At 45.9% G+C, this 22761-nt stretch overlaps 1 protein-coding gene across 2 annotated transcripts in view; it reads left to right on the forward strand.

The window, feature by feature from the left end:
* LOXHD1 (lipoxygenase homology PLAT domains 1) overlaps window positions 1-22761 on the forward strand; it is a 391860-nt gene that overhangs the window by 279451 nt on the left and 89648 nt on the right. Inside the window, exons 24-28 of one of the 2 annotated variants that reach the window (XM_063958520.1) lie at window positions 9509-9669; window positions 12771-13083; window positions 14554-14705; window positions 16727-16860; window positions 17602-17750. In XM_063958520.1, the coding sequence (XP_063814590.1) occupies window positions 9509-9669; window positions 12771-13083; window positions 14554-14705; window positions 16727-16860; window positions 17602-17750 (909 nt within the window). The remainder of the gene's footprint in view (window positions 1-9508; window positions 9670-12770; window positions 13084-14553; window positions 14706-16726; window positions 16861-17601; window positions 17751-22761) is intronic. The other variant, XM_063958528.1, reaches the window with a different exon arrangement.

Genomic DNA, 22761 nt, shown 5'->3' on the forward strand with positions numbered 1-22761 from the left:
TGGTGAGAGAGATACACAGGGCAAGTGGGGCTTTACCTGTAACTCCTGAGGTGGTGAGAGAGATACACAGGGCAAGTGGGGCTTTACCTGTAACTCCTGAGATGGTGAGAGAGATACACAGGGCAAGTGGGGCTTTACCTGTAACTCCTGAGGTGGTGAGAGAGATACACAGGGCAAGTGGGGCTTTACCTGTAACTCCGGAGGTGGTGAGAGAGATACACAGGGCAAGTGTGGCTTTACTTGTAACTCCGGAGGTGGTGAGAGAGATACACAGGGCAAGTGGGGCCTTACCTGTAACTCCGGAGGTGGTGAGAGAGATACACAGGGCAAGTGGGGATTTACCTGTAACTCCGGAGGTGGTGAGAGAGATACACAGGGCAAGTAGGGCTTTACCTGTAACTCCGGAGGTGGTGAGAGAGATACACAGGGCAAGTGGGGCTTTACCTGTAACTCCTGAGGTGGTGAGAGAGATACACAGGGCAAGTGGGGTTTTACCTGTAACTTCGGAGGTGGTGAGAGAGATACACAGGGCAAGTGGGGCTTTACCTGTAACTCCGGAGGTGGTGAGAGAGATACACAGGGGAAGTAGGGATTTACCTGTAACTCCGGAGGTGGTGAGAGAGACTCTGTATTTATACAGGGATGGGATCTTTTATCCGGAATCTCATTAACGAGCAGAGAAAGTATGAAGTTTTATGTTGATGGAACACACGGATATGGTGCGTCTCTTTCTGCAGTCACTGTCAGGAGCTCTGATAGACAGGTGGATAGTGACGGGATTGCCAGTGCAGTCTACAGAAAAGACGGGTATTATTTTCTACTGTACTTCTCCTACGGCTCCTGCTCTCCACCCTGACACTGACCCCAGCTGGACCTCAGTGACCTGGCTGTAAGTGTATGTCATCATCCCCCAACCCTCATCCTTAATCCTAACACTAATACCCTAACCCTCACCCTTAATCCTAACACTAATACCCTAACCCTCACCTTTAATACCAATACCCTAACCCTCACCCTTAATACCAATACCCTAACTCTCGCCCTTAATCCTAACACTAATACCTTAACTGTCACCCTTAATGCCACTACCCTAACCCTTAATCCTAACACTAATACCCTAACCTTTACCCTTAATCCTAATCCTAACACTAATACCCTAACCCTTAATACCAATACTTTAACCCTCACCCTTAATCCTAACACTAATGCCTAACCCTTACCCTTAATACCAATACCCTAACCCTTGCCCTTAATCCTAACACTAATACCTTAACTGTCACCCTTAATACCACTACCCTAACCTTTACCCTTAATTTTAACACTAATACCCTAACCCTTAATACCAATACCCTAACTCTTGCCCTTAATCCTAACACTAATACCTTAACTGTCACCCTTAATACCACTACCTTAACCCTCACCCTTAATCCTAACACTAATACCCTAACCCTTAATACCAATACCCTAACCCTCGCCCTTAATCCTAACACTAAAACCCTAACCTTCACCCTTAATCCTAACACTAATGCCTAACCCTTACCCTTAATAGCAATACCCTAACCCTTGCCCTTAATCCTAACACTAATGCCTTAACTGTCACCCTTAATACCACTACCCTAACCCTTACCCTTAATCCTAACACTAATACCCTAACCCTTAATACCAATACCCTAACTCTTGCCCTTAATCCTAACACTAATACCTTAACTGCCACCCTTAATACCACTACCCTAACCCTCACCCTTAATCCTAACACTAATACCCTAACCCTTAATACCAATACCCTAACCCTCGCCCTTAATCCTAACACTAAAACCCTAGCCTTCACCCTTAATCCTAACACTAATGCCTAACCCTTACCCTTAATACCAATACCCTAACCCTTGCCCTTAATCCTAACACTAATAATTTAACTGTCACCCTTAATACCAATACCCTAACCCTCACCCTTAATCCTAACACTAATACCCTAACCCTTACCCTTAATACCAATACCTTAACCCTCGCCCTTAATCCTAACACTAAAACCCTAATCCTCACCCTTAATCCTAACACTAATACCCTAACCCTCGCCCTTAATCCTAACACTAATACCCTAACCCTCACCCTTAATCCTAACACTAATACCCTAACCCTTACCCTTAATACCAATACCCTGACCCTCACCCTTAATCCTAACACTAATACCCTAACCTTTACCCTTAATCCTAACACTAATACCCTAACCCTCGCCCTTAATCCGAACACTAAAACCCTAATCCTCACCTTTAATCCTAACACTAATGCCTAACCCTTACCCTTAATACCAATACCCTAACCCTCACCCTTAATCCTAACACTAACACCCTAACCCTCACCCTTAATCCTAACACTAATACCATAACCCTCGCCCTTAATCCTAACACTAAAACCCTAATCCTCACCCTTAATCCTAACACTAATGCCTAACCCTTACCCTTAATACCAATACCCTAACCCTCGCCCTTAATCCTAACACTAATACCTTAACTGTCACCCTTAATACCAATACCCTAACCCTCACCCTTAATCCTAACACTAATACCCTAACCCTTACCCTTAATACCAATAATCTAACCCTCGCCCTTAATCCTAACACTAAAACCCTAACCCTCGCCCTTAATCCTAACACTAATACCCTAACCCTCACCCTTAATCCTAACACTAATACCCTAACCCTTACCCTTAATACCAATAACCTAACCCTCACCATTAATCCTAACACTAATACCCTAACCCTTACCCTTAATACCAATACCCTGACCCTCACCCTTAATCCTAACACTAATACCCTAACCTTTACCCTTAATCCTAACACTAATACCCTAACCCTCGCCCTTAATCCGAACACTAAAACCCTAATCCTCACCCTTAATCCTAACACTAATGCCTAACCCTTACCCTTAATACCAATACCCTAACCCTCACCCTTAATCCTAACACTAACACCCTAACCCTCACCCTTAATCCTAACACTAATACCATAACCCTCGCCCTTAATCCTAACACTAAAACCCTAATCCTCACCCTTAATCCTAACACTAATGCCTAACCCTTACCCTTAATACCAATACCCTAACCCTCGCCCTTAATCCTAACACTAATACCTTAACTGTCACCCTTAATACCAATACCCTAACCCTCACCCTTAATCCTAACACTAATACCCTAACCCTTACCCTTAATACCAATAATCTAACCCTCGCCCTTAATCCTAACACTAATACCCTAACCCTCACCCTTAATCCTAACACTAATACCCTAACCCTTAATACCAATAACCTAACCCTCACCATTAATCCTAACACTAATACCCTAACCCTTACCCTTAATACCAATACCCTAACCCTCACCCTTAATCCTAACAGTAATACCCTAACCCTTACCCTTAATCCTAACACTAATACCCTAACCCTCGCCCTTAATCCTAACACTAAAACCCTAATATTTACCCTTAATCCTAACACTAATGCCTAACCCTTACCCTTAATATCAATACCCTAACCCTCACCCTTAATCCTAACTCTAATAACCTAACCCTCGCCCTTAATCCTAACACTAAAACCCTAATCCTCACCCTTAATCCTAACACTAATGACTAACCCTTACCCTTAATACCAATACCCTAACCCTCACCCTTAATCCTAACACTAATACCTTAACTGTCACCCTTAATACCAATACCCTAACCCTCACCCTTAATCCTAACACTAATACCCTAACCCTTGCCCTTAATCCTAACACTAATACCCTAACCCTCACCCTTAATCCTAACACTAATACCCTAACCCTCATCTTAATCCTAACACTAATACCTTAAATGGAGAATTGTATAAATAAAATGATTATTATTATTCCTAACCCCAAACACTAATACCCTAACCCTTAAATTTAAACCTTAACAGTAATACCCAACACATTAATCTGAACCCTGACCTTGACCCTAATACTCTAACCCTAAGAAAACCCTTAACCCATATTTACTAACATTGATGATTTCCTCTACGGGAGATGCTCGGAGACAAGCAGGTGGGCGGCGATTGGGGTGGTATGTGGGAGGGGTTCCCACTCTTCCGGGTGTGCAGGGGACTACCCGAAAAATCAGGTGTCTCCCGAAGGAACCAGGACAGTAGGCAAACCCCTAATACAACTCTGACCCCTAACCCTAATAATCGCACCCTAAAAGGGCAGACTAGACGGACCAAATGGTTCTTATCTGCCGTCAAATTCTCTGTTTCTACTTTTTAACATTTTTGATAGAATTTATGGAAAACGCTCTTACTCGGAAAATCCTAAACCCCAAGTCCGGTTAATAAATCCCATCTCTCTGTAGTTTTCTTTTGTTTTAATTTTTCAGAGGGAACGTTTATAGATTCTTGCCAAGATAAACACCATAACCATAGAAAAAAATTTTTTTTTTTTTTGGTATTGTGCATTGCTATCTATGGGCCTGATTCCGATATGTAAGTAAAGCAAAAACAAAAAGCAAGTACAGTAACTGTGCATGTGGGCAAAACCACTGCAAGTGGGGCAGATGTAACAGGTGCAGAGAGAGATTTGGATGGGGCGTATCCAAACTGAAATCTAAATTACAGTGTAAAAATAAAGCTATCTAACATTTGTGGTCTACATGCAAAAGCAGCCAGTATTTACCATGCACAGAAAAATAGAAATGTTTTTGCTCTCCTTGCATTGCAGCAGGGTTTTTTCCAAATACAAAGCTAGTTGCTTTTTTTGCTTTACTTCCAAAGCAGAATCAAGCGCAATATTTAGCTGTTATTTATATTTTGTTCTACTTTAAAAAAAAATAATGTTTACATGTTCAATATTAATTATTATTATTTATTTATAAAAATAAGCATAACATTAGCATAAATACTATCACTGAACATGATTGGTGTAGAAGTATGGCTTGTAGGGGACTCCATGCTCTCTGGATACTTATGGCATGAACGCATTGTTGAGTAGGCGGCAGGATAAATTGTTTGCGACCGAAGTCCTAGAGGCGTGGCTATGAGGTTGCTTCCTCCCACTGCTGCCAGGAAAAAGGTAGTACAGTGCTCCAGTGGTTCAGTGCCGCCAGAGGTATTTTTGAAGGCTCCAATTTAATTCCCAATGTCCTCTCTTTGGGGAATGGTACTCTTGTCCTACCAGGATGAACATCTGGCTGCACACTCCACCCTTTACTGTACAGGACCGAGAAATCATCCGGGTAACTACAGGCCGATTAGTATGACATCTATAGTGGGGAAAATATTGGAAGGAATTCTAAGGGACAGTATACAGGAGTATCTGCAGATCACTAAGATTATTAGCAAGAGCCAGCACGGGTTTGTGAGGAACAGATCATGTCAAACTAACTTAGTTAACTTCTATGAGGAAGTGAGCGACAATCTTGACCAGGGAAAAGCAGTGGATGTGGTTACTTAGATTTTGCAAAAGCCTTCGATACAGTGCCTCACAGGAGATTAGTCATCAAATTAAAAAAGCTTGTCCTAGGAAACACTGTTTTGTACATGGATAAGCAACTGGCTGGAAAACAAGGTACAGCGAGTAGTGGTCAGTGGGAAGTCTTCAAGCTGGACACCAGTAGTCAGCGGAATTCCACAGGGGTCAGTACTCGGGCCACTACTGTTCAACATATTTATCAGTGACCTAGAAATAGGCCTGGAAAGCACAGTGTCAATCTTTACAGATGATACTGAACTGTGTAGGGTAATTAATTCAGAAAATGATGTGGAGTCTCTGCAGAATGACTTATATAAACTTGAAGTATGGTCGTTTAAGTGGAAAATGAGGTTCAATATAGAAAAATGCAAGGTTATGCATTTTGGGACTAAAAACAAACTTGCATCCTACATATTAAACAGGGAAAGTCTAGCGGTAACAGTTTTGGAAAAGGATTTGAGGGTACTCATTGTAAACTTAATAACCGTATACAGGCCCTCATTCCGAGTTGATCGCTCGGTAATTTTCATCGCATCGCAGTGAAATTCCGCTTAGTACGCATGCGCAATATTCGCACTGCGACTGCGCCAAGTAATTTAACAATGAAGATAGTATTTTTACTCACGGCTTTTTCTTCGCTCCGGCGATCGTAGTGTGATTGACAGGAAATGGGTGTTACTGGGCGGAAACACGGCGTTTTATGGGCGTGTGGATCAAAACGCTACCGTTTCCGGAAAAAACGCAGGAGTGGCCGGAGAAACGGGGGAGTGTCTGGGCGAACGCTGGGTGTGTTTGTGACGTCAAACCAGGAACGACAAGCACTGAACTGATCGCAGATGCCGAGTAAGTCTGAAGCTACTCTGAAACTGCTAAGTAGTTTGTAATCGCAATATTGCGAATACATCGTTCGCAATTTTAAGAAGCTAAGATTCACTCCCAGTAGGCGGCGGCTTAGCGTGTGTAACTCTGCTAAAATCGCCTTGCGAGCGATCAACTCGGAATGAGGGCCACAATGTCAAAGCGCAGTAAAGAAGGCAAGTAAGGTGCTAGCTTGCATAAAACGGGGAATTGAGACAAGGGACGAGGATGTAATCCTGCCGCTGTACAAATCATTCGTACGTCCGCACCTGGAATATTGTGTTCAGTTTTGGGCACCACTGTATAAAAAAAGATATCGGTGAACTAGAGAAGGTTCAAAGGCAAGCTACTAAATTGATTAAAGGGCTTGAGGGACTGGTTTATGAGGAAAGGCTTACTAGGTTGAACATGTATACTCTAGAAAAGAGGTGTCTAAGAGGAGATATTATTAATGTCTTCAAATATGTAAAGGGCAATTACAAAGAGTTATCAGAGGAATTATTTATTAAAAGAACTCTGTTTAGGACACGTGGGCACTCACTGAGGCTGGAGGAGAGAAAATTCTGCACGCAACGGAGGAAAGGGTTCTTCACTGTTAGGGCAATAAGGATTTGGAATTCCTTGCCAGGGAAGGTGGTAATGGCAGACTCTGTAAATGCATTTAAAAGGGATTGGATGAATTTGTGATTGAAAAGGATATCCAAGGTTACAACATTTAAAATATTGAAGTTGTTAATTCGGGTGTAACGTGATTGTAGTTGTTAACTAGGCATAAAACATTCTTCTGCAGGTACATTAAAATCAACTCAACTTAATTCAGTAAACAGGTTGAACGCGATGAGGATTTTGCTTCTTTTCAACCTCAATTACTCTGTTACTATGTTACTATGTATATAAAGTGGTGTGGAGTTGAAAGTCGACAGTTGCCACCAGAATGTTGACAGATTATTAATGGCTACAGTTGGAATGTTGACATGGACATTAAGTCGACTTGTGAAATGTTGACATACAGAAATGTTGACATGTTCATAATGAAGACATTTAACATGTCGTCACCAGAATGTCGACGTACAGTTTAGCCAAACCCTAAACCTTACCCCTAACCATAATCAGGGTTGGAATGAGCGTGCAAATGCTGACAGTGGGCAGACTCTAGCTATTATTTATCTTTTATATTCTAGAAAAATGACAGCTAGAATCTTGTTGCTATGGGCAACACCTTCACTTGCACTCTGTAGTAGGTTGGGTATTTCTCCCCCGTTATGTGGAATTGCTGCCCAGGTGCTCTGTGCATGGTCACTGCTATCATTGGCGTTTCTATAATGGGTCCAGGGGGGCCACACACTGCACCCATATTTGAATACTTACCTTTCCGGAATCCAGCGTTGGGCGTTGCAATTGAAAAATGGCTGCCACACATGCGCAGTACTTAAATTGGTCTCCGGGAACATGGTGGGCACCATGTTTCCGGAGACCTGCGTATGTGCAGTAGTCTCCGGCAAATCACGGATACTACTGCACCGCGCAGAGTAGGGGGCCCACCTGGAGGTACACACCGGCCCACTACTCTTTTGAAACGCCCCTGTCTACTGTGTGTAGTGTGTGGGGACATTGATGTGCAGCATGTCACTAACACAATGGCTGGATTGTTTTATTAGTGTGTCTCATGGGGGCTTCAGGTGCCGCGGCTGAGTGTGTCGCTGCTGCTTAAGAAGAGATGGGGCTGTTTCTGCTGCAGGAAAACTATCACTCAGCAAACGTCTCTGTCCCGCACCCAGCCCTCGCCGCACTCTGCCATTCCAGGGTGTCTTATATAATGGAGTCATTGGTCCAGGTATTATTGTGTTACCTCTTGGGAGATCCTCTAAGTAACTTGGGATCATCTTACGGTTCATCAGAGAATACACTTTCATCCTCCACCCAAATTGTGCCTGTGATATGCGCTCTGGTCCTCATTAATAATGCACGCCCGCTGCTGACTACAAGTGCAGCGTATTATTATTATATGGAAGCAGGGAACTGCTGACTTGTACAGAACATTAACCTGAAGATGTGACTAGTGATAGATGATAGAATATGTGTCTGTATGTAATTAGGATATATCATCAGTGATACGCCTCTCTAAGAGGGATATTTCTAAGATAAGAGAAACGTTGATAGTTTTCTCATCTTTTGTTCAAAGTATAACACCGCCTCTGGATGACGTACCATGGGGGAGATTTATCAAAGCTTGAAGGAAGATAAAGTAGAGAGAGATAAAGTGCCCGCCAATTAGCTCCTAGCTGCCATGTTACAGGCTGCGTTTTAAAATGAGTTAGGAGCTGATTGGTGGGTACTTTATCTCTCTCCACTTTAGCCTTCTCCAATATTTGATAAATTTCCACCTAAGTGCCTTAAGAGCTTGCCAAGACTTTGCATTAGTCAAATGCTTTATTGTGAGTACTTTATTTATTTATTTTATTTATTTATTCGCCTTATGGCTTTTGTATTCGCAGTCTGGTGTTGTAATTGGTTGTTTTGTTTCGGAGTTATGTGGCCAAATGTCCGCCTGCCATTTACAATGCATCACCATTGTGCTCTGGGAAATGTGACAGTTGGTGAACTCTCTCTGTGCATCTGCTAGGTGATCTGGAACATGTGACCTGCTGGGTGGTCTGGAAACTGTGACAGTTATTTTCAGCCACTCACTAAGCAGGGATTTTTCCAGATTCGACTCCCAAGAGGGTGAAAAGGGGTAAAATGTTCTGCCCAGCAAACCTTTGCCTTCCAAGCTGCTGAATGATACTTGAGAGAGAGGTAAGTATAGACAGGACCCCTCTGGCAGGTGTTGCTTTAGTAAATAAAGCAAAAATCGGGGTATGAAAATCGTGAAATGTGCAGATACTTTACATAAATAAAAAGAGAACTTCTATTAATAGGCCGCTTGGCCACTTAGTTTTTCTCCTACAAATTAGGACCCCAGACATATACATATGAATATTTATACATCCTCTAATGATAAATGATTTACCGCTGCTACTTATAAAGCGATATTTACAATTATATGGGAGGAAATGTGAGCTTTGTGGCTGTGAGGACTCTGCAGAACTACAGCTCCCATCGTCTCCCCCCGATTGGGAATTGTAACACGTGTGAAGTTTCCAGTGTGGTCTAGAATTTGGAACCTGTTCTGTTTTCTCTGCAGTTATTAATTATGAGGTTAATGTAACGACCGGGAATGTGCGTGGAGCAGGTACCAACGCCAATGTCTTTATGCAGCTTTACGGGGACCGTGGGAAGACGGAAGAGACCTTCCTGCGGAGCCGCTCAAATGATTTTGAGAGAGGAGCTGTCGACATATTTAAGGTTTGTCGGCAGATTTTTCTTGAAATAATCCAGAATAAACCCGGCGAATCGCTTCAGAATGATAGAATTATTCTTAATATTGCCTTTGAAACGTTGTGGGTTTATTTTGGTTATACAAAGATCACCAGAGCAGCATGGGGTAATTATTGGTGCCCCTGCAGTGAGCAAGATACCCCCCCCCCCCCCCCACCAGCACCATAAAAGAAAAAAATAATTATAACTAAACATAGAAATTTTATCATTTTCTTTCCTGGGGATTAAACCAAAGGCGTTTCATTTGTTATGCAATATATTATACAATTATATTCCTTTATTAGTCTGCAGATGTCACTTCTCTACAAATGTATATGGATAGTGCTAATCATTTGCCAAACTTCTTTAGTACTCTACAGTGACACATACTGGCCAACAGGAGGTACTGCATCTCCCGAGGTTAAATGTTCAGAAACAAATGCAAAATGCTGCATTATTGTCTTATTGGGTGTGGTATAGCGGTCCTATTGTTATTTTACCGACATTCATTAGTCCGACAGTGCTTGTCAGACACTGGAGGTTTCCCGTCAAATAATAGTTAGACATTAATCATACTTCGACATAGATAAGTTAGACAATGTAATTAATCAGACATATAAAAGATCAACAGCGTATACACAGACAAAAAAAAGTCCGACATTTATCCTTTAGATACGTATTATATAAACACGGTTGAAAACCGACATTGAATACATAGACACGTGAAATTCCAACAGGGCATTTATGAGACAACAAGTAGACCGACACAAACATAACACCGACAACGAATACATAGACATTTAAGAGATATACATAGACTAAAAGTCCGACAGGACATATATCAGACATTATTAAGACCGACACACAAAAGACAGACAACTCATATACAGACAGTTAAAAGTCCGACAGGACATATATCAGATATTAATAAGACCGACACACATTCATTGCCAAAATATAATATTACACATAACAGACACTTATTAGACAGGTATTCTTACTCAGAAACAGGGCCATATCTTCAGTCCTGAGACTTGTAGTTCTCCTACACCACCCCTGTACACTCAGTCAAGGTGTCGAGTCAATATCTGGACGCAACACTCTCAATAGCTATTGCGGGTGGATGGGACACATAGCGTCTCATCCTGGACGGCCCGCTATCGCCTCCAATAGCTACGGAGGGGTGCTAGGGGAACATTGCGCTCATGACTTTAGCTTGTAAGAGTTGGGCTTGCTAGTTAGAACGCTGACAGGTCTGGCTGGGACCTGTAGTTCTACGGATGAGAGTATCGCAGGGGCTTGCTGGGGTGATGATGAGCTATGGTGGTAGCTCATGCCAGCGGTAGTGGACCATACAGGACTGGACGCTAGGACCCCCATCCACCCGCAATAGCTATTTGGAGCTAAGGGTGCAGGTGTGTACGCGGCGACATGTCTGTGTGTAGGACGGTAGTGCTGGGGAAATGAAAGTCTCAGAAGTCTGTGACATTGATATATGGGCCCCTGTCCTAATAATCTGTCGGTCTTTGTGTGTCGGTATTATTTGATTCTGTTATATGTATGTATTGTCGGTCATTTAGCTGTCTATGTATGGGCTGTCGGTCTTTTACGTGTCGGCCTTATTGGGGTCTGTTATATGTATTGTCGGTCATTTAGCTGTCTATGTATGGGCTGTCGGTCTTTTACGCGTCGGTCTTATTGGGGTCTGTTATATGTATTGTCGGTCATTTAGCTGTCTATGTATTGGCTGTCGGCCTTTTACGTGTCGGTCTTATTGGGGTCTGTTATATGTATTGTCGGTCATTTAGCTGTCTATGTATGGGCTGTCGGTCTTTTACGCGTCGGTCTTATTGGGGTCTGTTATATGTATTGTCGGTCATTTAGCTGTCTATGTATGGGCTGTCGGTCTTTTACGCGTCGGCCTTATTGGGGTCTGTTATATGTATTGTCGGTCATTTAGCTGTCTATGTATGGGCTGTCGGTCTTTTACGCGTCGGCCTTATTGGGGTCTGTTATATGTATTGTCGGTCATTTAGCTGTCTATGTATGGGCTGTCGGTCTTTTACGTGTCGGTCTTATTGGGGTCTGTTATATGTATTGTCGGTCATTTAGCTGTCTATGTATTGGCTGTCGGACTTTTACGCGTCGGTCTTATTGGGGTCTGTTATATGAATTGTCGGTCATTTAGCTGTCTATGTATTGGCTGTCGGTCTTTTACATGTCGGTATTATTGGAGTCTGTTATATGTATTGTCGGTCATTTAGCTGTCTATGTATTGGCTGTCGGTCTTTTACGTGTCGGTCTTATTGGAGTCTGTTATATGTATTGTCGGTCATTTAGCTGTCTATGTATTGGCTGTCGGACTTTTACGCGTCGGTCTTATTGGGGTCTGTTATATGTATTGTTGGTCATTTAGCTGTCTATGTATGGGCTGTCGGTCTTTTACGCGTCGGTCTTTTTGGGGTCTGTTATATGTATTGTTGGTCATTTAGCTGTCTATGTACGTGCTGTCTGCATTTTGGGATTGTCTATTTAATTGATGTCCGGTAAATTACATTTCGGTCTCTTTTACTGTCTATGTATGCGCTGTCGGCCTTTTGCGTGTCGGTCTAATGCATGTCTGATGTGTGTTCTGTCGGTCTTTTATGTGTCTGTGTATATGCTGTCGGTCTGTTGTGGTTCGGTATCATTGTTGTCTGATGGATGACGTGTCAGTCTGTTTTGTTGTCGATGTATTTGCTGTCGGTTTTGGGGTTGTCGATGTGATTGTTATCTGACTCATGAACTGTCGGTCTTTGTTCTGTCGGGCTGTTGGCCTTGTCAGTGTTTCCATTGTCTATATATTACCTGTGTCTGAGTTTTATCTGTCAATGTTTCACCACTGCCTGACTGGTGTCTGTCTGTCTTCTGTTGTCGGTCTTTTTGCTGTCTGCATTCTTCCAGTCGGCGTGTCATCCGGAACCTGTCTTATTACGTTGTTTCAATTATTGTGAATGTTGAGCTTCAATTCTATTTAGTATTATGCAAATGATTTACATTTTATGATTTTCATTATACTGGCCCTTTAACTGGAATTGCCCTGCTTGCAGATAGAAGCAGCTGACGTTGGTAAACTTCTCAAGTTGAGGATTGGTCACGACGGAAAAGGTTTTGGTGACGGTTGGTATTTGGAATCGGTCGAGATCAAGCGGGTAGGGGTGCAGATGCGGCCAGTGGCACCGCCCACGGACAAGAAGAAGAAGACGAACAAGAAGAAGAAGGCCACCAAGGAGGAGGAAGAGCTGCAGCCAATGGAAGTGGTGGAGTCCTACAAGTTTGAGTGCAAGAGGTGGCTGGCGCGCGGAGAGGGTGACGGAGAGCTGGTGGTGGAACTTCTGCCCCTAGACGCATCCGGGCTGGAAGGTATAACAAAGTATAACATCCCAAGTCAGATATCCTGCACATTCCACATTCTCACACTATATATATATATATATATATATATATATATATACCGTATATACTCGAGTATAAGTCGACCCGAATATAAGCCGAGGCACCTAATTTTACCACAAAAACCTGGGAAAACTTATTGACTCGAGTATAAGCCTAGGGTGGGAAATGCAGCTCTAGCCATACACAGCCCTCATAGTGCCAGATATGCCCCCACAGTGCCAGATATGCCCCACAGTGCCAGATATGCCCCACAGTGCCAGATGTGCCAGATATGCCCTCATGCTGCCAGATATGCCCTCATGCTGCCAGATATGCCCTCATGCTGCCAGATATGCCCCACAGTGCCAGATGTGCCAGATATGCCCTCATGCTGCCAGATATGCCCTCATGCTGCCAGATATGCCCTCATGCTGCCAGATATGCCCCACAGTGCCAGATGTGCCAGATATGCCCTCATGCTGCCAGATATGCCCTCATGCTGCCAGATATGCCCTCATGCTGCCAGATATGCCCCACAGTGCCAGATATGCCCTCATGCTGCCAGATATGCCCCACAGTGCCAGATGTGCCCCACAGTGCCATATATGCCCTCATGCTGCCAGATATGCCCCACAGTGCCAGATGTGCCCCACAGTGCCATATATGCCCTCATGCTGCCAGATATGCCCCACAGTGCCAGTTTGGTACTTACCCTCCGTCGCTCCCGCGCTGTCCCGTCGATTCCGCGCTGTCTTCTGAAGGAGGGACACGGAGGGCACAGCGCGCGGCTCTCCTGTGTCCCTCCTGCGTCTCCGGCGGCAGCGGCGTGTGTGTGTTAAAGGAAGTGCCGGTTCGTGCACTTCCTTTAACACATACACGCCACTGCCGCCGGAGACGCAGGAGGGATACGGGAGAGCCGCGCGCTGTGCCCTCCGTGTCCCTCCTACAACTAACTCGAGTATAAGCTAAAGTCGGCTTATACTCGAGTATATACGGTATATATCTATATATATATCTATATATCTATATATATATATATATCTATATATATACATATATATATATAGATATATAATGGGGCTGGGAGTTTTGACTGTACTCTTCAGTGGGGTGTGGAGTGAGGTGAATGATGAAATATACTTTGTACAACGCTGCGTAATAGGCTGGTGCTATAGAAACGTACATGCAGTATAATGAGGACGCATTGATGGCTTCAGGAACGAATGACCCGGAATGGAAATAGAGGACACAAAAATGACAATAATAAGCTGACAATTCTGGAAAAGAATAAAAAAACAAAGATATTTTAGAAAAAACTCTTGACGTTCTGTTTTCTGTTCGTAAGATGAGTCTAAGGGAATTTTAGTACAAAACCATCATGTCCTTTTTTTGGTTTTTTTTTGTTTAAACACTACTTACTACTGTGCTATAATACTATATATTATTTTCTTCTCCCAGAGAACACGTATGAGGTGCATGTGTTTACGGGCACTGTTTGGGGAGCGGGCACTGATGCCAACGTCTTCATCACCATTTATGGGGAGATTGGGGACACCGGTGAACGCCAGCTCAAAAAGGCCAACAACCTGAATAAATTTGAGAAAGCGCAGGTACTATCTACTTCTTACCCGCAGGACAATCAGGAAACATATTATATTCTTGGGGCTTAATCCAATTAAGGTCAAGTTCCCTTGCAATGCAAAGTAAATTGTGGCTGTATGTCGCAATTACGGTACCTCCGGACTCGTGCTTTTTGATCGTAGCCCCATAGGGTTGTGTACAAAATTCTCATGTCCAGGGTGAGATTGGGCTATGAGCATTGTAGGCCCCGGGTAAAGCAATGCACTGGTGCCCCTACACACCCATTCATGGAAATGAAAAATAAATACAAAATCATAAATGACCCCTCCTGCAGTCCCACAATGTCTCACCACATGCTTCTATACAGTGAATGGCTGTCAGCACTCCGATTGGTTGATAGCTCCAACCATCCACCAATCAGCATGCTAGAAGCCATTCACTGTCTGGCTGCAGGCTGGGAGGCAGGTAGAGAATGCTGCACTCTGATTGGTGGATAGCTCCAGCTATCTGCCAATCAGCAAGCTGACAGCCATTCGTTGTCTTCCGGCAGCCTGGGAGCAGCTGGACAGCCTTCTCTACACGCATCCCAAGAAACTCTGGATGCACCAGCCCAGGAGGCAGATGCCCTCTGGCCCAGTCCACTCCAGCTTGAAGGCCCCTAGAATTGTGGGGCCCTGAGCATCTGCCCAGTGTGCCTATAAGTTAAGATGACCCTGGCCATGAGGGAAGGGGGGAGGGGGCGTGTTTTGGTGCCGTTGCTAGCATTTCTACGCCATTGCAACATCAACTTTCATCATTCGCACAAGCAGTGGATCTCAGGCGCCTCCGTTGGACGTTTCAGTACAAAACCCGGTGGCTGCGGCATTTGCATATTTTTACACGGCTGCTGCATACTAAATCACAGCTGCCAGGCCATTACCGTACATCTCTGAATCAGGCCCAGAGATTGGCAGTGCACGTGGCCGATCCTTAGTTATATGTCTGTCCTCTGGTTGGCATTCACTTCTTTGCTTGAGCGGTGTCTCGCTGAAGTAATGCAGGCTAGGACGGAAGGCAGCTCAGACAGTGTGCTAGAAAGGGATCACTATCTCCTATATATCAGCCATTCACACAGACACTTGGGGCTGCACAGGGAGGATGCCTGACGGCTCATAGAGGGGAAATCATTGCATTATTGGCGTGATGCCAGGGCCGGCCCTAACCAATATGATGCCCTAGGCAAGATTTTGGCTGGTGCCCCCTAGCACCGCCGCTAGTTCTGCAGGAGATGCCTGGCATGAGTCAGCTGGCAGCTCTGCTAACGTTTGGCACCTTTTCTTTATGAAAATGCATCTTTTTTTGCATTACTATGTGGCTAGGATGCACAAGCAGCTTCTGCTGATTAAAATGATATGCAGCATGCCTATATACTGTGTGCAACTGCGACTGTATCTGCATACGAAATGCTACATTACAGTGATTTCCAGGAATACACTGTAATGTAGCATTTCGTATGCAGATACAGCCGCAGTCACACACAGAATATAGGCATTCCGCATATCATTTTAATCAGCAGAAGCTGCTGGTGCCCCTAAGCATACCAAATGTTCTAGGCATTTGCCTAGTTTGCCTATGCCTAGGGCCGGCTCTGCGTGATGCATCATTCAAGGCACACTTGCCCAGCGCTTTTTCTTTCCCCCCCTGTAGGCGGCGACTATACGATCGCAGGGCAGCAAAAAAAAGCAACCCAGCGATCAGATCTGAATTACCCCCTTAGTGCATGAATGTACCCTAAATCTGATACCCCTGCAGTCTCACTGAACGGGACACAGGACGTTTGGATCACTATTCAAGTGTGTATATACAGTAGTTTTATTGGTTCATGTATTTGGTGTTTGCATTACTTTTAAATATGGATTCGGTACACCCCTAATTGATCTTGCTTTACACTATAGTGCAATAAGGTGATGAGTGCTGATGGTTTTTGCCTGTTCTTTTGCAATTCACTTATTATTGTGACAGTATTCCTCAGCCTTGCACTTATGTAATTACTTTTCCCACTGGCCTCCAGGAGGATGTATTTACCATAAGCGCCGTGGATTTGGGAGAACTGAAAAAGCTGAGAATCCGTCACGATAACTCGGGGACGAACGCCGCTTGGTTCCTGGACCGCGTGGAGATAGTAGATGAGAAGGATGATACAAAGTAAGTATTTTGGCCCTCATTCCGAGTTGTTTGCTCGCAAGCTGCTTTTAGCAGATTTTCTCACGCTAAGCCGCCGCCTACTGGGAGTTTTTTTTTGCACCTTAAAATTGCGAACGACGTATTCGCAATATTTCGATTACACCTCTCTTAGCAGTTTCTGAGTAGCTCCAGACTTACTCGGCATCTGCGATCAGTTCAGTGCTTGTCGTTCCTGGTTTGACGTCACAAACACACCCAGCGTTCGCCCAGACACTTCTCCGTTTCTCCAGCCACTCCCGCGTTTTTCCCAGAAACGGTAGCGTTTTTCCGCACACACCCATAAAACGGCCAGTTTCCGCCCAGTAACACCCATTTCCTGTCAATCACATTACGATCTCCAGAACGATGAAAAAGCCGTGAGTAAAATTCCTAACTGCATAGCAAATTTACTTGGCGCAGTCGCACTGCGGACATTGCGCATGCGCACTAAGCGGAAAATCGCTGCGATGCGAAAAAAATACAGAGCGAACAACTCGGAATGACCACCTTTATGCAGGCGTTATGAATTGTTGACAAGAAGTAAAACATTCTGCGCCATTTTGTAAGTTATCGGTATAGAACTTTCCGGTACTGAAGCTTTTACAGCTAAGATTGTTTTGGTGTTCTCTCCGCAAAATGTTATGAACAATTTATTACTTCTATGTGGTATATTGTTATGTATTTGTGATGAGCGATAGTCATGTGTGTCTGCGCACCCTACAGATACTTTTTCCCATGCCAAAGATGGCTGGCGGTGGATGAAGACGATGGGCAGATTTCTCGCCAACTGGTACCGGTTAACGAAGCGTTTATGAAGAAGGAAGAAGATGGGGACGAGCAATCGCTAGCAACGCTGGGCTTGGAACAGAAAGGTTTGTGTCCTCCTGCCTTAGTAGAAGACGGACAAAAGAATAACAAGACTAAATTGTAATGAACCTTTATTTTGTTACGTTATTATAACACAGCATAAAACATTTGTCCATTTTCACGTTGTTTTCACGCTATACAGCGCCGTAGTCTCCCTATCGGGAATCCTGCGTCCCATGTCCCAGGAGTCTCCCTACCAAATTTGGCGACATTCTGGTTGTTAGATGGCGCTAGAGACTTCTCTGAATAGGGGGAGTTTAGTTATGGCCGCCCTGTATTTCTTACGATAGAAGTTGAGACTACAGTAGCTCAGAGTTCTTACACCCTCTATACAGCAAAGACTCAAAATGTGCCATCCCCGCAATCTCGCGCCTGCTGTGCTCCGCGAAACACGGATCGTCACTGCGCCTCATTCGTTAATCAATGGGAATGACTTCACAATGGCCAATCCTGCCTTCTGGTTGTGGTGGCCGTGGCTCTGCTGCAATTTCTGCCATCCTTCTGCAAACCTCTCCAGGAACCCAGCCATATAGTTAATTGAGACAGGACAACAGTCTTTTGTGTGCATTGAGGGTCATTCCGAGTTGAATTTAGCACAGCTACGATCTTCTTCCCTGACATGCGGGGGGACGCCCAGCACAGGACTACTCCGCCCCGCATGTCAGTCCGGACCCCCTTGCAAAAGTGCAAAGGCATCGATGCCTTTGCACTTCAAGAGCAGCTACCGACCAGCGCAGCTTTAGCGTGCTGGCCGGGAGTTACTCATCGCTCCCCGGCCCGCAGCGGCTGCGTGTGATGTCACGCAGCCGCTGCAGCCCGCCCCCCATTCGGTCCGGCCACGACTGCGTTGGCCGGATCAAACCCACGAAACGGCGGCCAAAAGCCGCCGTTCCGCCCCCTCCCGCCCAGCGATCACCTCTGCCTGTCAATCAGGCAGAGGCGATCGTATCCCTGCTACGGCCTTTGGCCGTCTGGCATGCGCCGGCGCACTACCCGTAGAGCGCAGTAGAGACCCGTTCGCTCTGCTGTGTTAAATGACCCCCATTGTACTGTAACTTACCTGCAGTGTGCCGGATGTAGCAAAGGGTTTATGTACTAATCCTTGGAGAGATAAAGTGGAGTGAGATAAAATACATGTCATTTTTGAAATACAGCCTGTAACGTGACAGTTAGGAGCTGATTGCCTGTGACTTTATCTCTCTCCAAGGCTTAGTACACAGACCCATTAGGCTTGGAAGTTATCAGTATATTCCATATAATATACCGTCTATAGAATGTAAATACCGTCACATCTATTTCCTGCGACTGCTCTGATCCTGACTCAGCCTCCGTGATTCATGTCTCGTTCTTGGAATTGTGTACGTTTTAGTTATACAGTCAGAATTCCAGCAGCCGCTTCCTCCCAAGCCTCCAATTCATTCCGCCAACATACGGTCTGCGTTCTGTATACAGCTCTGAGGGGAGTTATCTGGTTGGTTTCTCCAGTATACAAAGTCATTATTTCTGCAGCTTCTCTCTCTGTTACCTTAGTGCATAAATACCGGTAAGGCCATCTGGAGTGATGGCGGTCACATGGTGGTGGAGCGGAGCGTATCATGAGGGTCGTTAAGTATGCGAGGAATACATGATCCTGGCCCGTGTCTTATGTATAAATGATCTCATACAACAGGACTGAGGCTTGTTAATTGGGCGGCCCTGGCCTTAGCAATAGAGTATGTTCCCGATTATGAATCTATAGCCTTACAATTTTTTTTTAATACTTTGCAGAGTCTATTGTTCTTATTAACCCCGAAATCTTGCTTTTGGGCTATGCCGCCATCTGACTTTTAGCAAGATTATGATTCTGGGCTGGAAAGGCCAAAGCCCCCCCCCCACATTTCAACTTTGGTTGGGTGCAGTGGCGGCTCTAGAGGTGGGGCTACAGCACAGTCCAAAATTCTGATAGGGGAGCCACACCAACTGCCACCCCAAACATCGCCGGCCGGGAATCACTGGCAGTTGCTATGGCTCCCCTATTTGAATTTTGGACTGTGCTGTAGCCCCACCTCTAAAGCTGCCACTGGTTGGGTGGTTCCGGTTGGTTGGGGGCTCGTCGCACAGGTGTATTGATATCAATCAGTGGTGCGCCGCTATTCTCTGGAAGGTGAATAGGGATCTATTTACCACTAGGAGATGCATTCCGTGGATTATGTTGAGGACCCTACCTTCGCACTCCGTAGGAAAAAAAACACGCAAGGAATAAAACCACGTTTACATGCATATATGCAATCAGACACTTCCACCTCACAACTGGTACTATTTATGCCGGGAGTACATCTTCCATGTCAGGTGTCCACCATAGCAGGGGTAGTCAACATGGGGCACTCCAGCTGCTTTGGAACTACACATCCCAGCATGCCCTGCCACAGTTTTGCTGTAAGCTTTCTGGGATGTGTAGTTTCATAGCAGCACTGGCATATCTATAATAGATGCAGGATGTGAGGTGCATTTGGGTCCCTGGGTCCAGGGGGGGCGACACCACACTCCCTGCACCCATTCAGTATACATTCCTTGTGTGGTCTCCTCAGAGGAAATCTCCGGTAGAATGGCGCATGTGTAGTACGTAGACTTCCCACAGTGTTGGAGTCTACATTGTGCCTGCATGGAGGCTACACATGCCCCCACTCCTCCTATAAGAAGCCCCTACAAAATCGCCTCCCCCAAAAAAAACAAAAATGTACTTCCACGTTTGAATGAGTCCCATCCTCTGTACTCGCAGCCTTATCTCCCAGAATGCACCCTGCTGGATTCCTAGCGCCATAGTCTGAACTAGGGACAGATTCAGAGGTGGTCGCAGTGCCCATGTTTGCACAGTTGAGCGAAATATGAAATATGGAACATGCATGAAACTCTAGGAATCCCCTGCTGCGCACTCGCAAACTAATGTGTGAGTGTCATGGGAGTGTCAGGGGCGTGTTATGGGTGTGTCATGGGAGTGTCAGGAGCTTGTTGTGTGTGTGTGTGTGTGTGTGTGTGTGTGTGTGTAATGGGAGTGTCATGGGTGTGTAATGGGAGTTGCATGGGCGTGTCATGGGCGTGTTATGGGAGTGTCATGGTCATGTTATAGTAGTGTCAGGGGTGTATTATGGGAGTGTCGGGGGCATGTTATGGGAATTTCAGGGGTGTGTTATGGGAGTGTCGGGGGCGTGTTGTGGGAGTGTCAGGGGCGTGTTACGGGAGTATCGGTCGTGTTTCGGGAGTATCGGGCGTGTTATGGGAGTGTCAGGGGCATGTTATGGTAGTGTCATGGGAGTGTCAGGAGCTTGTGTGTAATGGGAGTGTCATGGGTGTGTAATGGGAGTTGCATGGGCGTGCCAGGGGCGTGTTATGGGAGTGTCATGGGTGTGTTATGGGAGTGTCATCGGCGTGTTATGGGAGTGTCATGGTCATGTTATAGTAGTGTCAGGGGCGTGCTATGGGAGTGTCGGGGGCATGTTATGGGAATTTCAGGGGTGTGTTATGGGAGTGTCGGGGGCGTGTTGTGAGAGTGTCAGGGGCGTGTTACGGGAGTGTCAGGGGCATGTTATGGGAGTGTCGGGGGGTGTTACAGGAGTATCAGGGGCGTGTTATGGGAGTGTCAGGTGCGTGTTATGGGAATGTCATGGTCATGTTATAGTAGTGTCAGGGGCGTGCTATGGGAGTGTCAGGGGCGTGCTATGGGAGTGTCAGGGGCGTGCTATGGGAGTGTCAGGGGCGTGCTATGGGAATTTCAGGGGGGTGTTATGGGAGTGTCGGGGGCGAGTTGTGGGAGTGTCAGGGGTGTGTTGTGGGAGTGTTGGGGGCATGTTACGGGAGTATCGGGCGTGTTATGGGAGTGTCAGGGGCATGTTATGGGAGTGTCGGGGGGTGTTATGGGGAGGTCAGGGGAGTGTTACGGGAGTATCAGGGGCGTGTTATGGGAGTGTCATGGTCATGTTATAGTAGTGCCAGCGGCGTGCTATGGGAGTGTCAGGGGCGTGCTATGGGAGTGTCAGGGGCATGCTATGGGATTGTCAGGGTTGTGCTATGGGAGTGTCAGGGGCGTGCTATGGGAATTTCAGGGGTGTGCTATGGGAGTGTCGGGGGCGTGTTATGGGAGTGTCGGGGGCGTGTTATGGGAGTGTTGGAGGCATGTTGTGGGAGTGTCAGGGGCGTGTTACGGGAGTATCGGGCGTGTTATGGGAGTGTCAGGGGCATGTCATGGGAGTGTCGGGGGGTGTTATGGGAAGGTCAGGGGCGTGTTACGGGAGTATCAGGGGCGTGTTATGGGAGTGTCAGGGGCGTGTTATGGGAAGGTCAGGGGCGTGTTACGGGAGTATCAGGGGCGTGCTATGGGACTGTCAGGGGCGTGTTATGGGAGTGTTGGGGGCATATTATCGGAGTATCGGGTGTTTTTTGGGAATGTCATGGGCCTGTTGTGGGAGTTTCGGGGGCGTGTTATGGGAGTGTCAGGGCGTGTTGGGGGCGTGTTGTGGGAGTGTCGGGGGTGGTGCTATGGGAGTGTCGGAGGCATGTTGTGGGAGTGTCAAGGGTGTGTTATGGGAGTGTCAGGGGCGTGTTATGGGAAGGTCAGGGGCGTGTTACGGGAGTATCAGGGGCGTGTTGCGGGAGTATCAGGGGCGTGTTATGGGAGTGTCAGGGGCGTGTTATGGGAGTGTCATGGTCATGTTATAGTTATAGTATCAGGGGCGTGTTATAGTAGTGTCAGGGGCGTGATTTGGGAGTGTCAGGGGCGTGCTATGGGAGTGTCAGGGGCGTGCTATGGGAGTGTCAGGGGTGTGCTATGGGAGTGTCAGGGGCGTGCTATGGGAATTTCAGGGGGGTGTTATGGGAGTGTCGGGGGCGTGTTGTGGGAGTGTCGGGCGTGTTGTGGGAGTGTCAGGGGCGTGTTACGGGAGTATCGGGCATGTTATGGGAGTGTCGGGCATGTTATGGGAGTGTCGGGGGGTGTTATGGGGAGATCAGGGGCGTTTTACGGGAGTATCAGGGCCGTGTTAT

The sequence above is a fragment of the Pseudophryne corroboree genome, chromosome 1 (genome assembly GCF_028390025.1).
Source record: "Pseudophryne corroboree isolate aPseCor3 chromosome 1, aPseCor3.hap2, whole genome shotgun sequence".
Lineage (NCBI taxonomy): Eukaryota > Metazoa > Chordata > Amphibia > Anura > Myobatrachidae > Pseudophryne > Pseudophryne corroboree.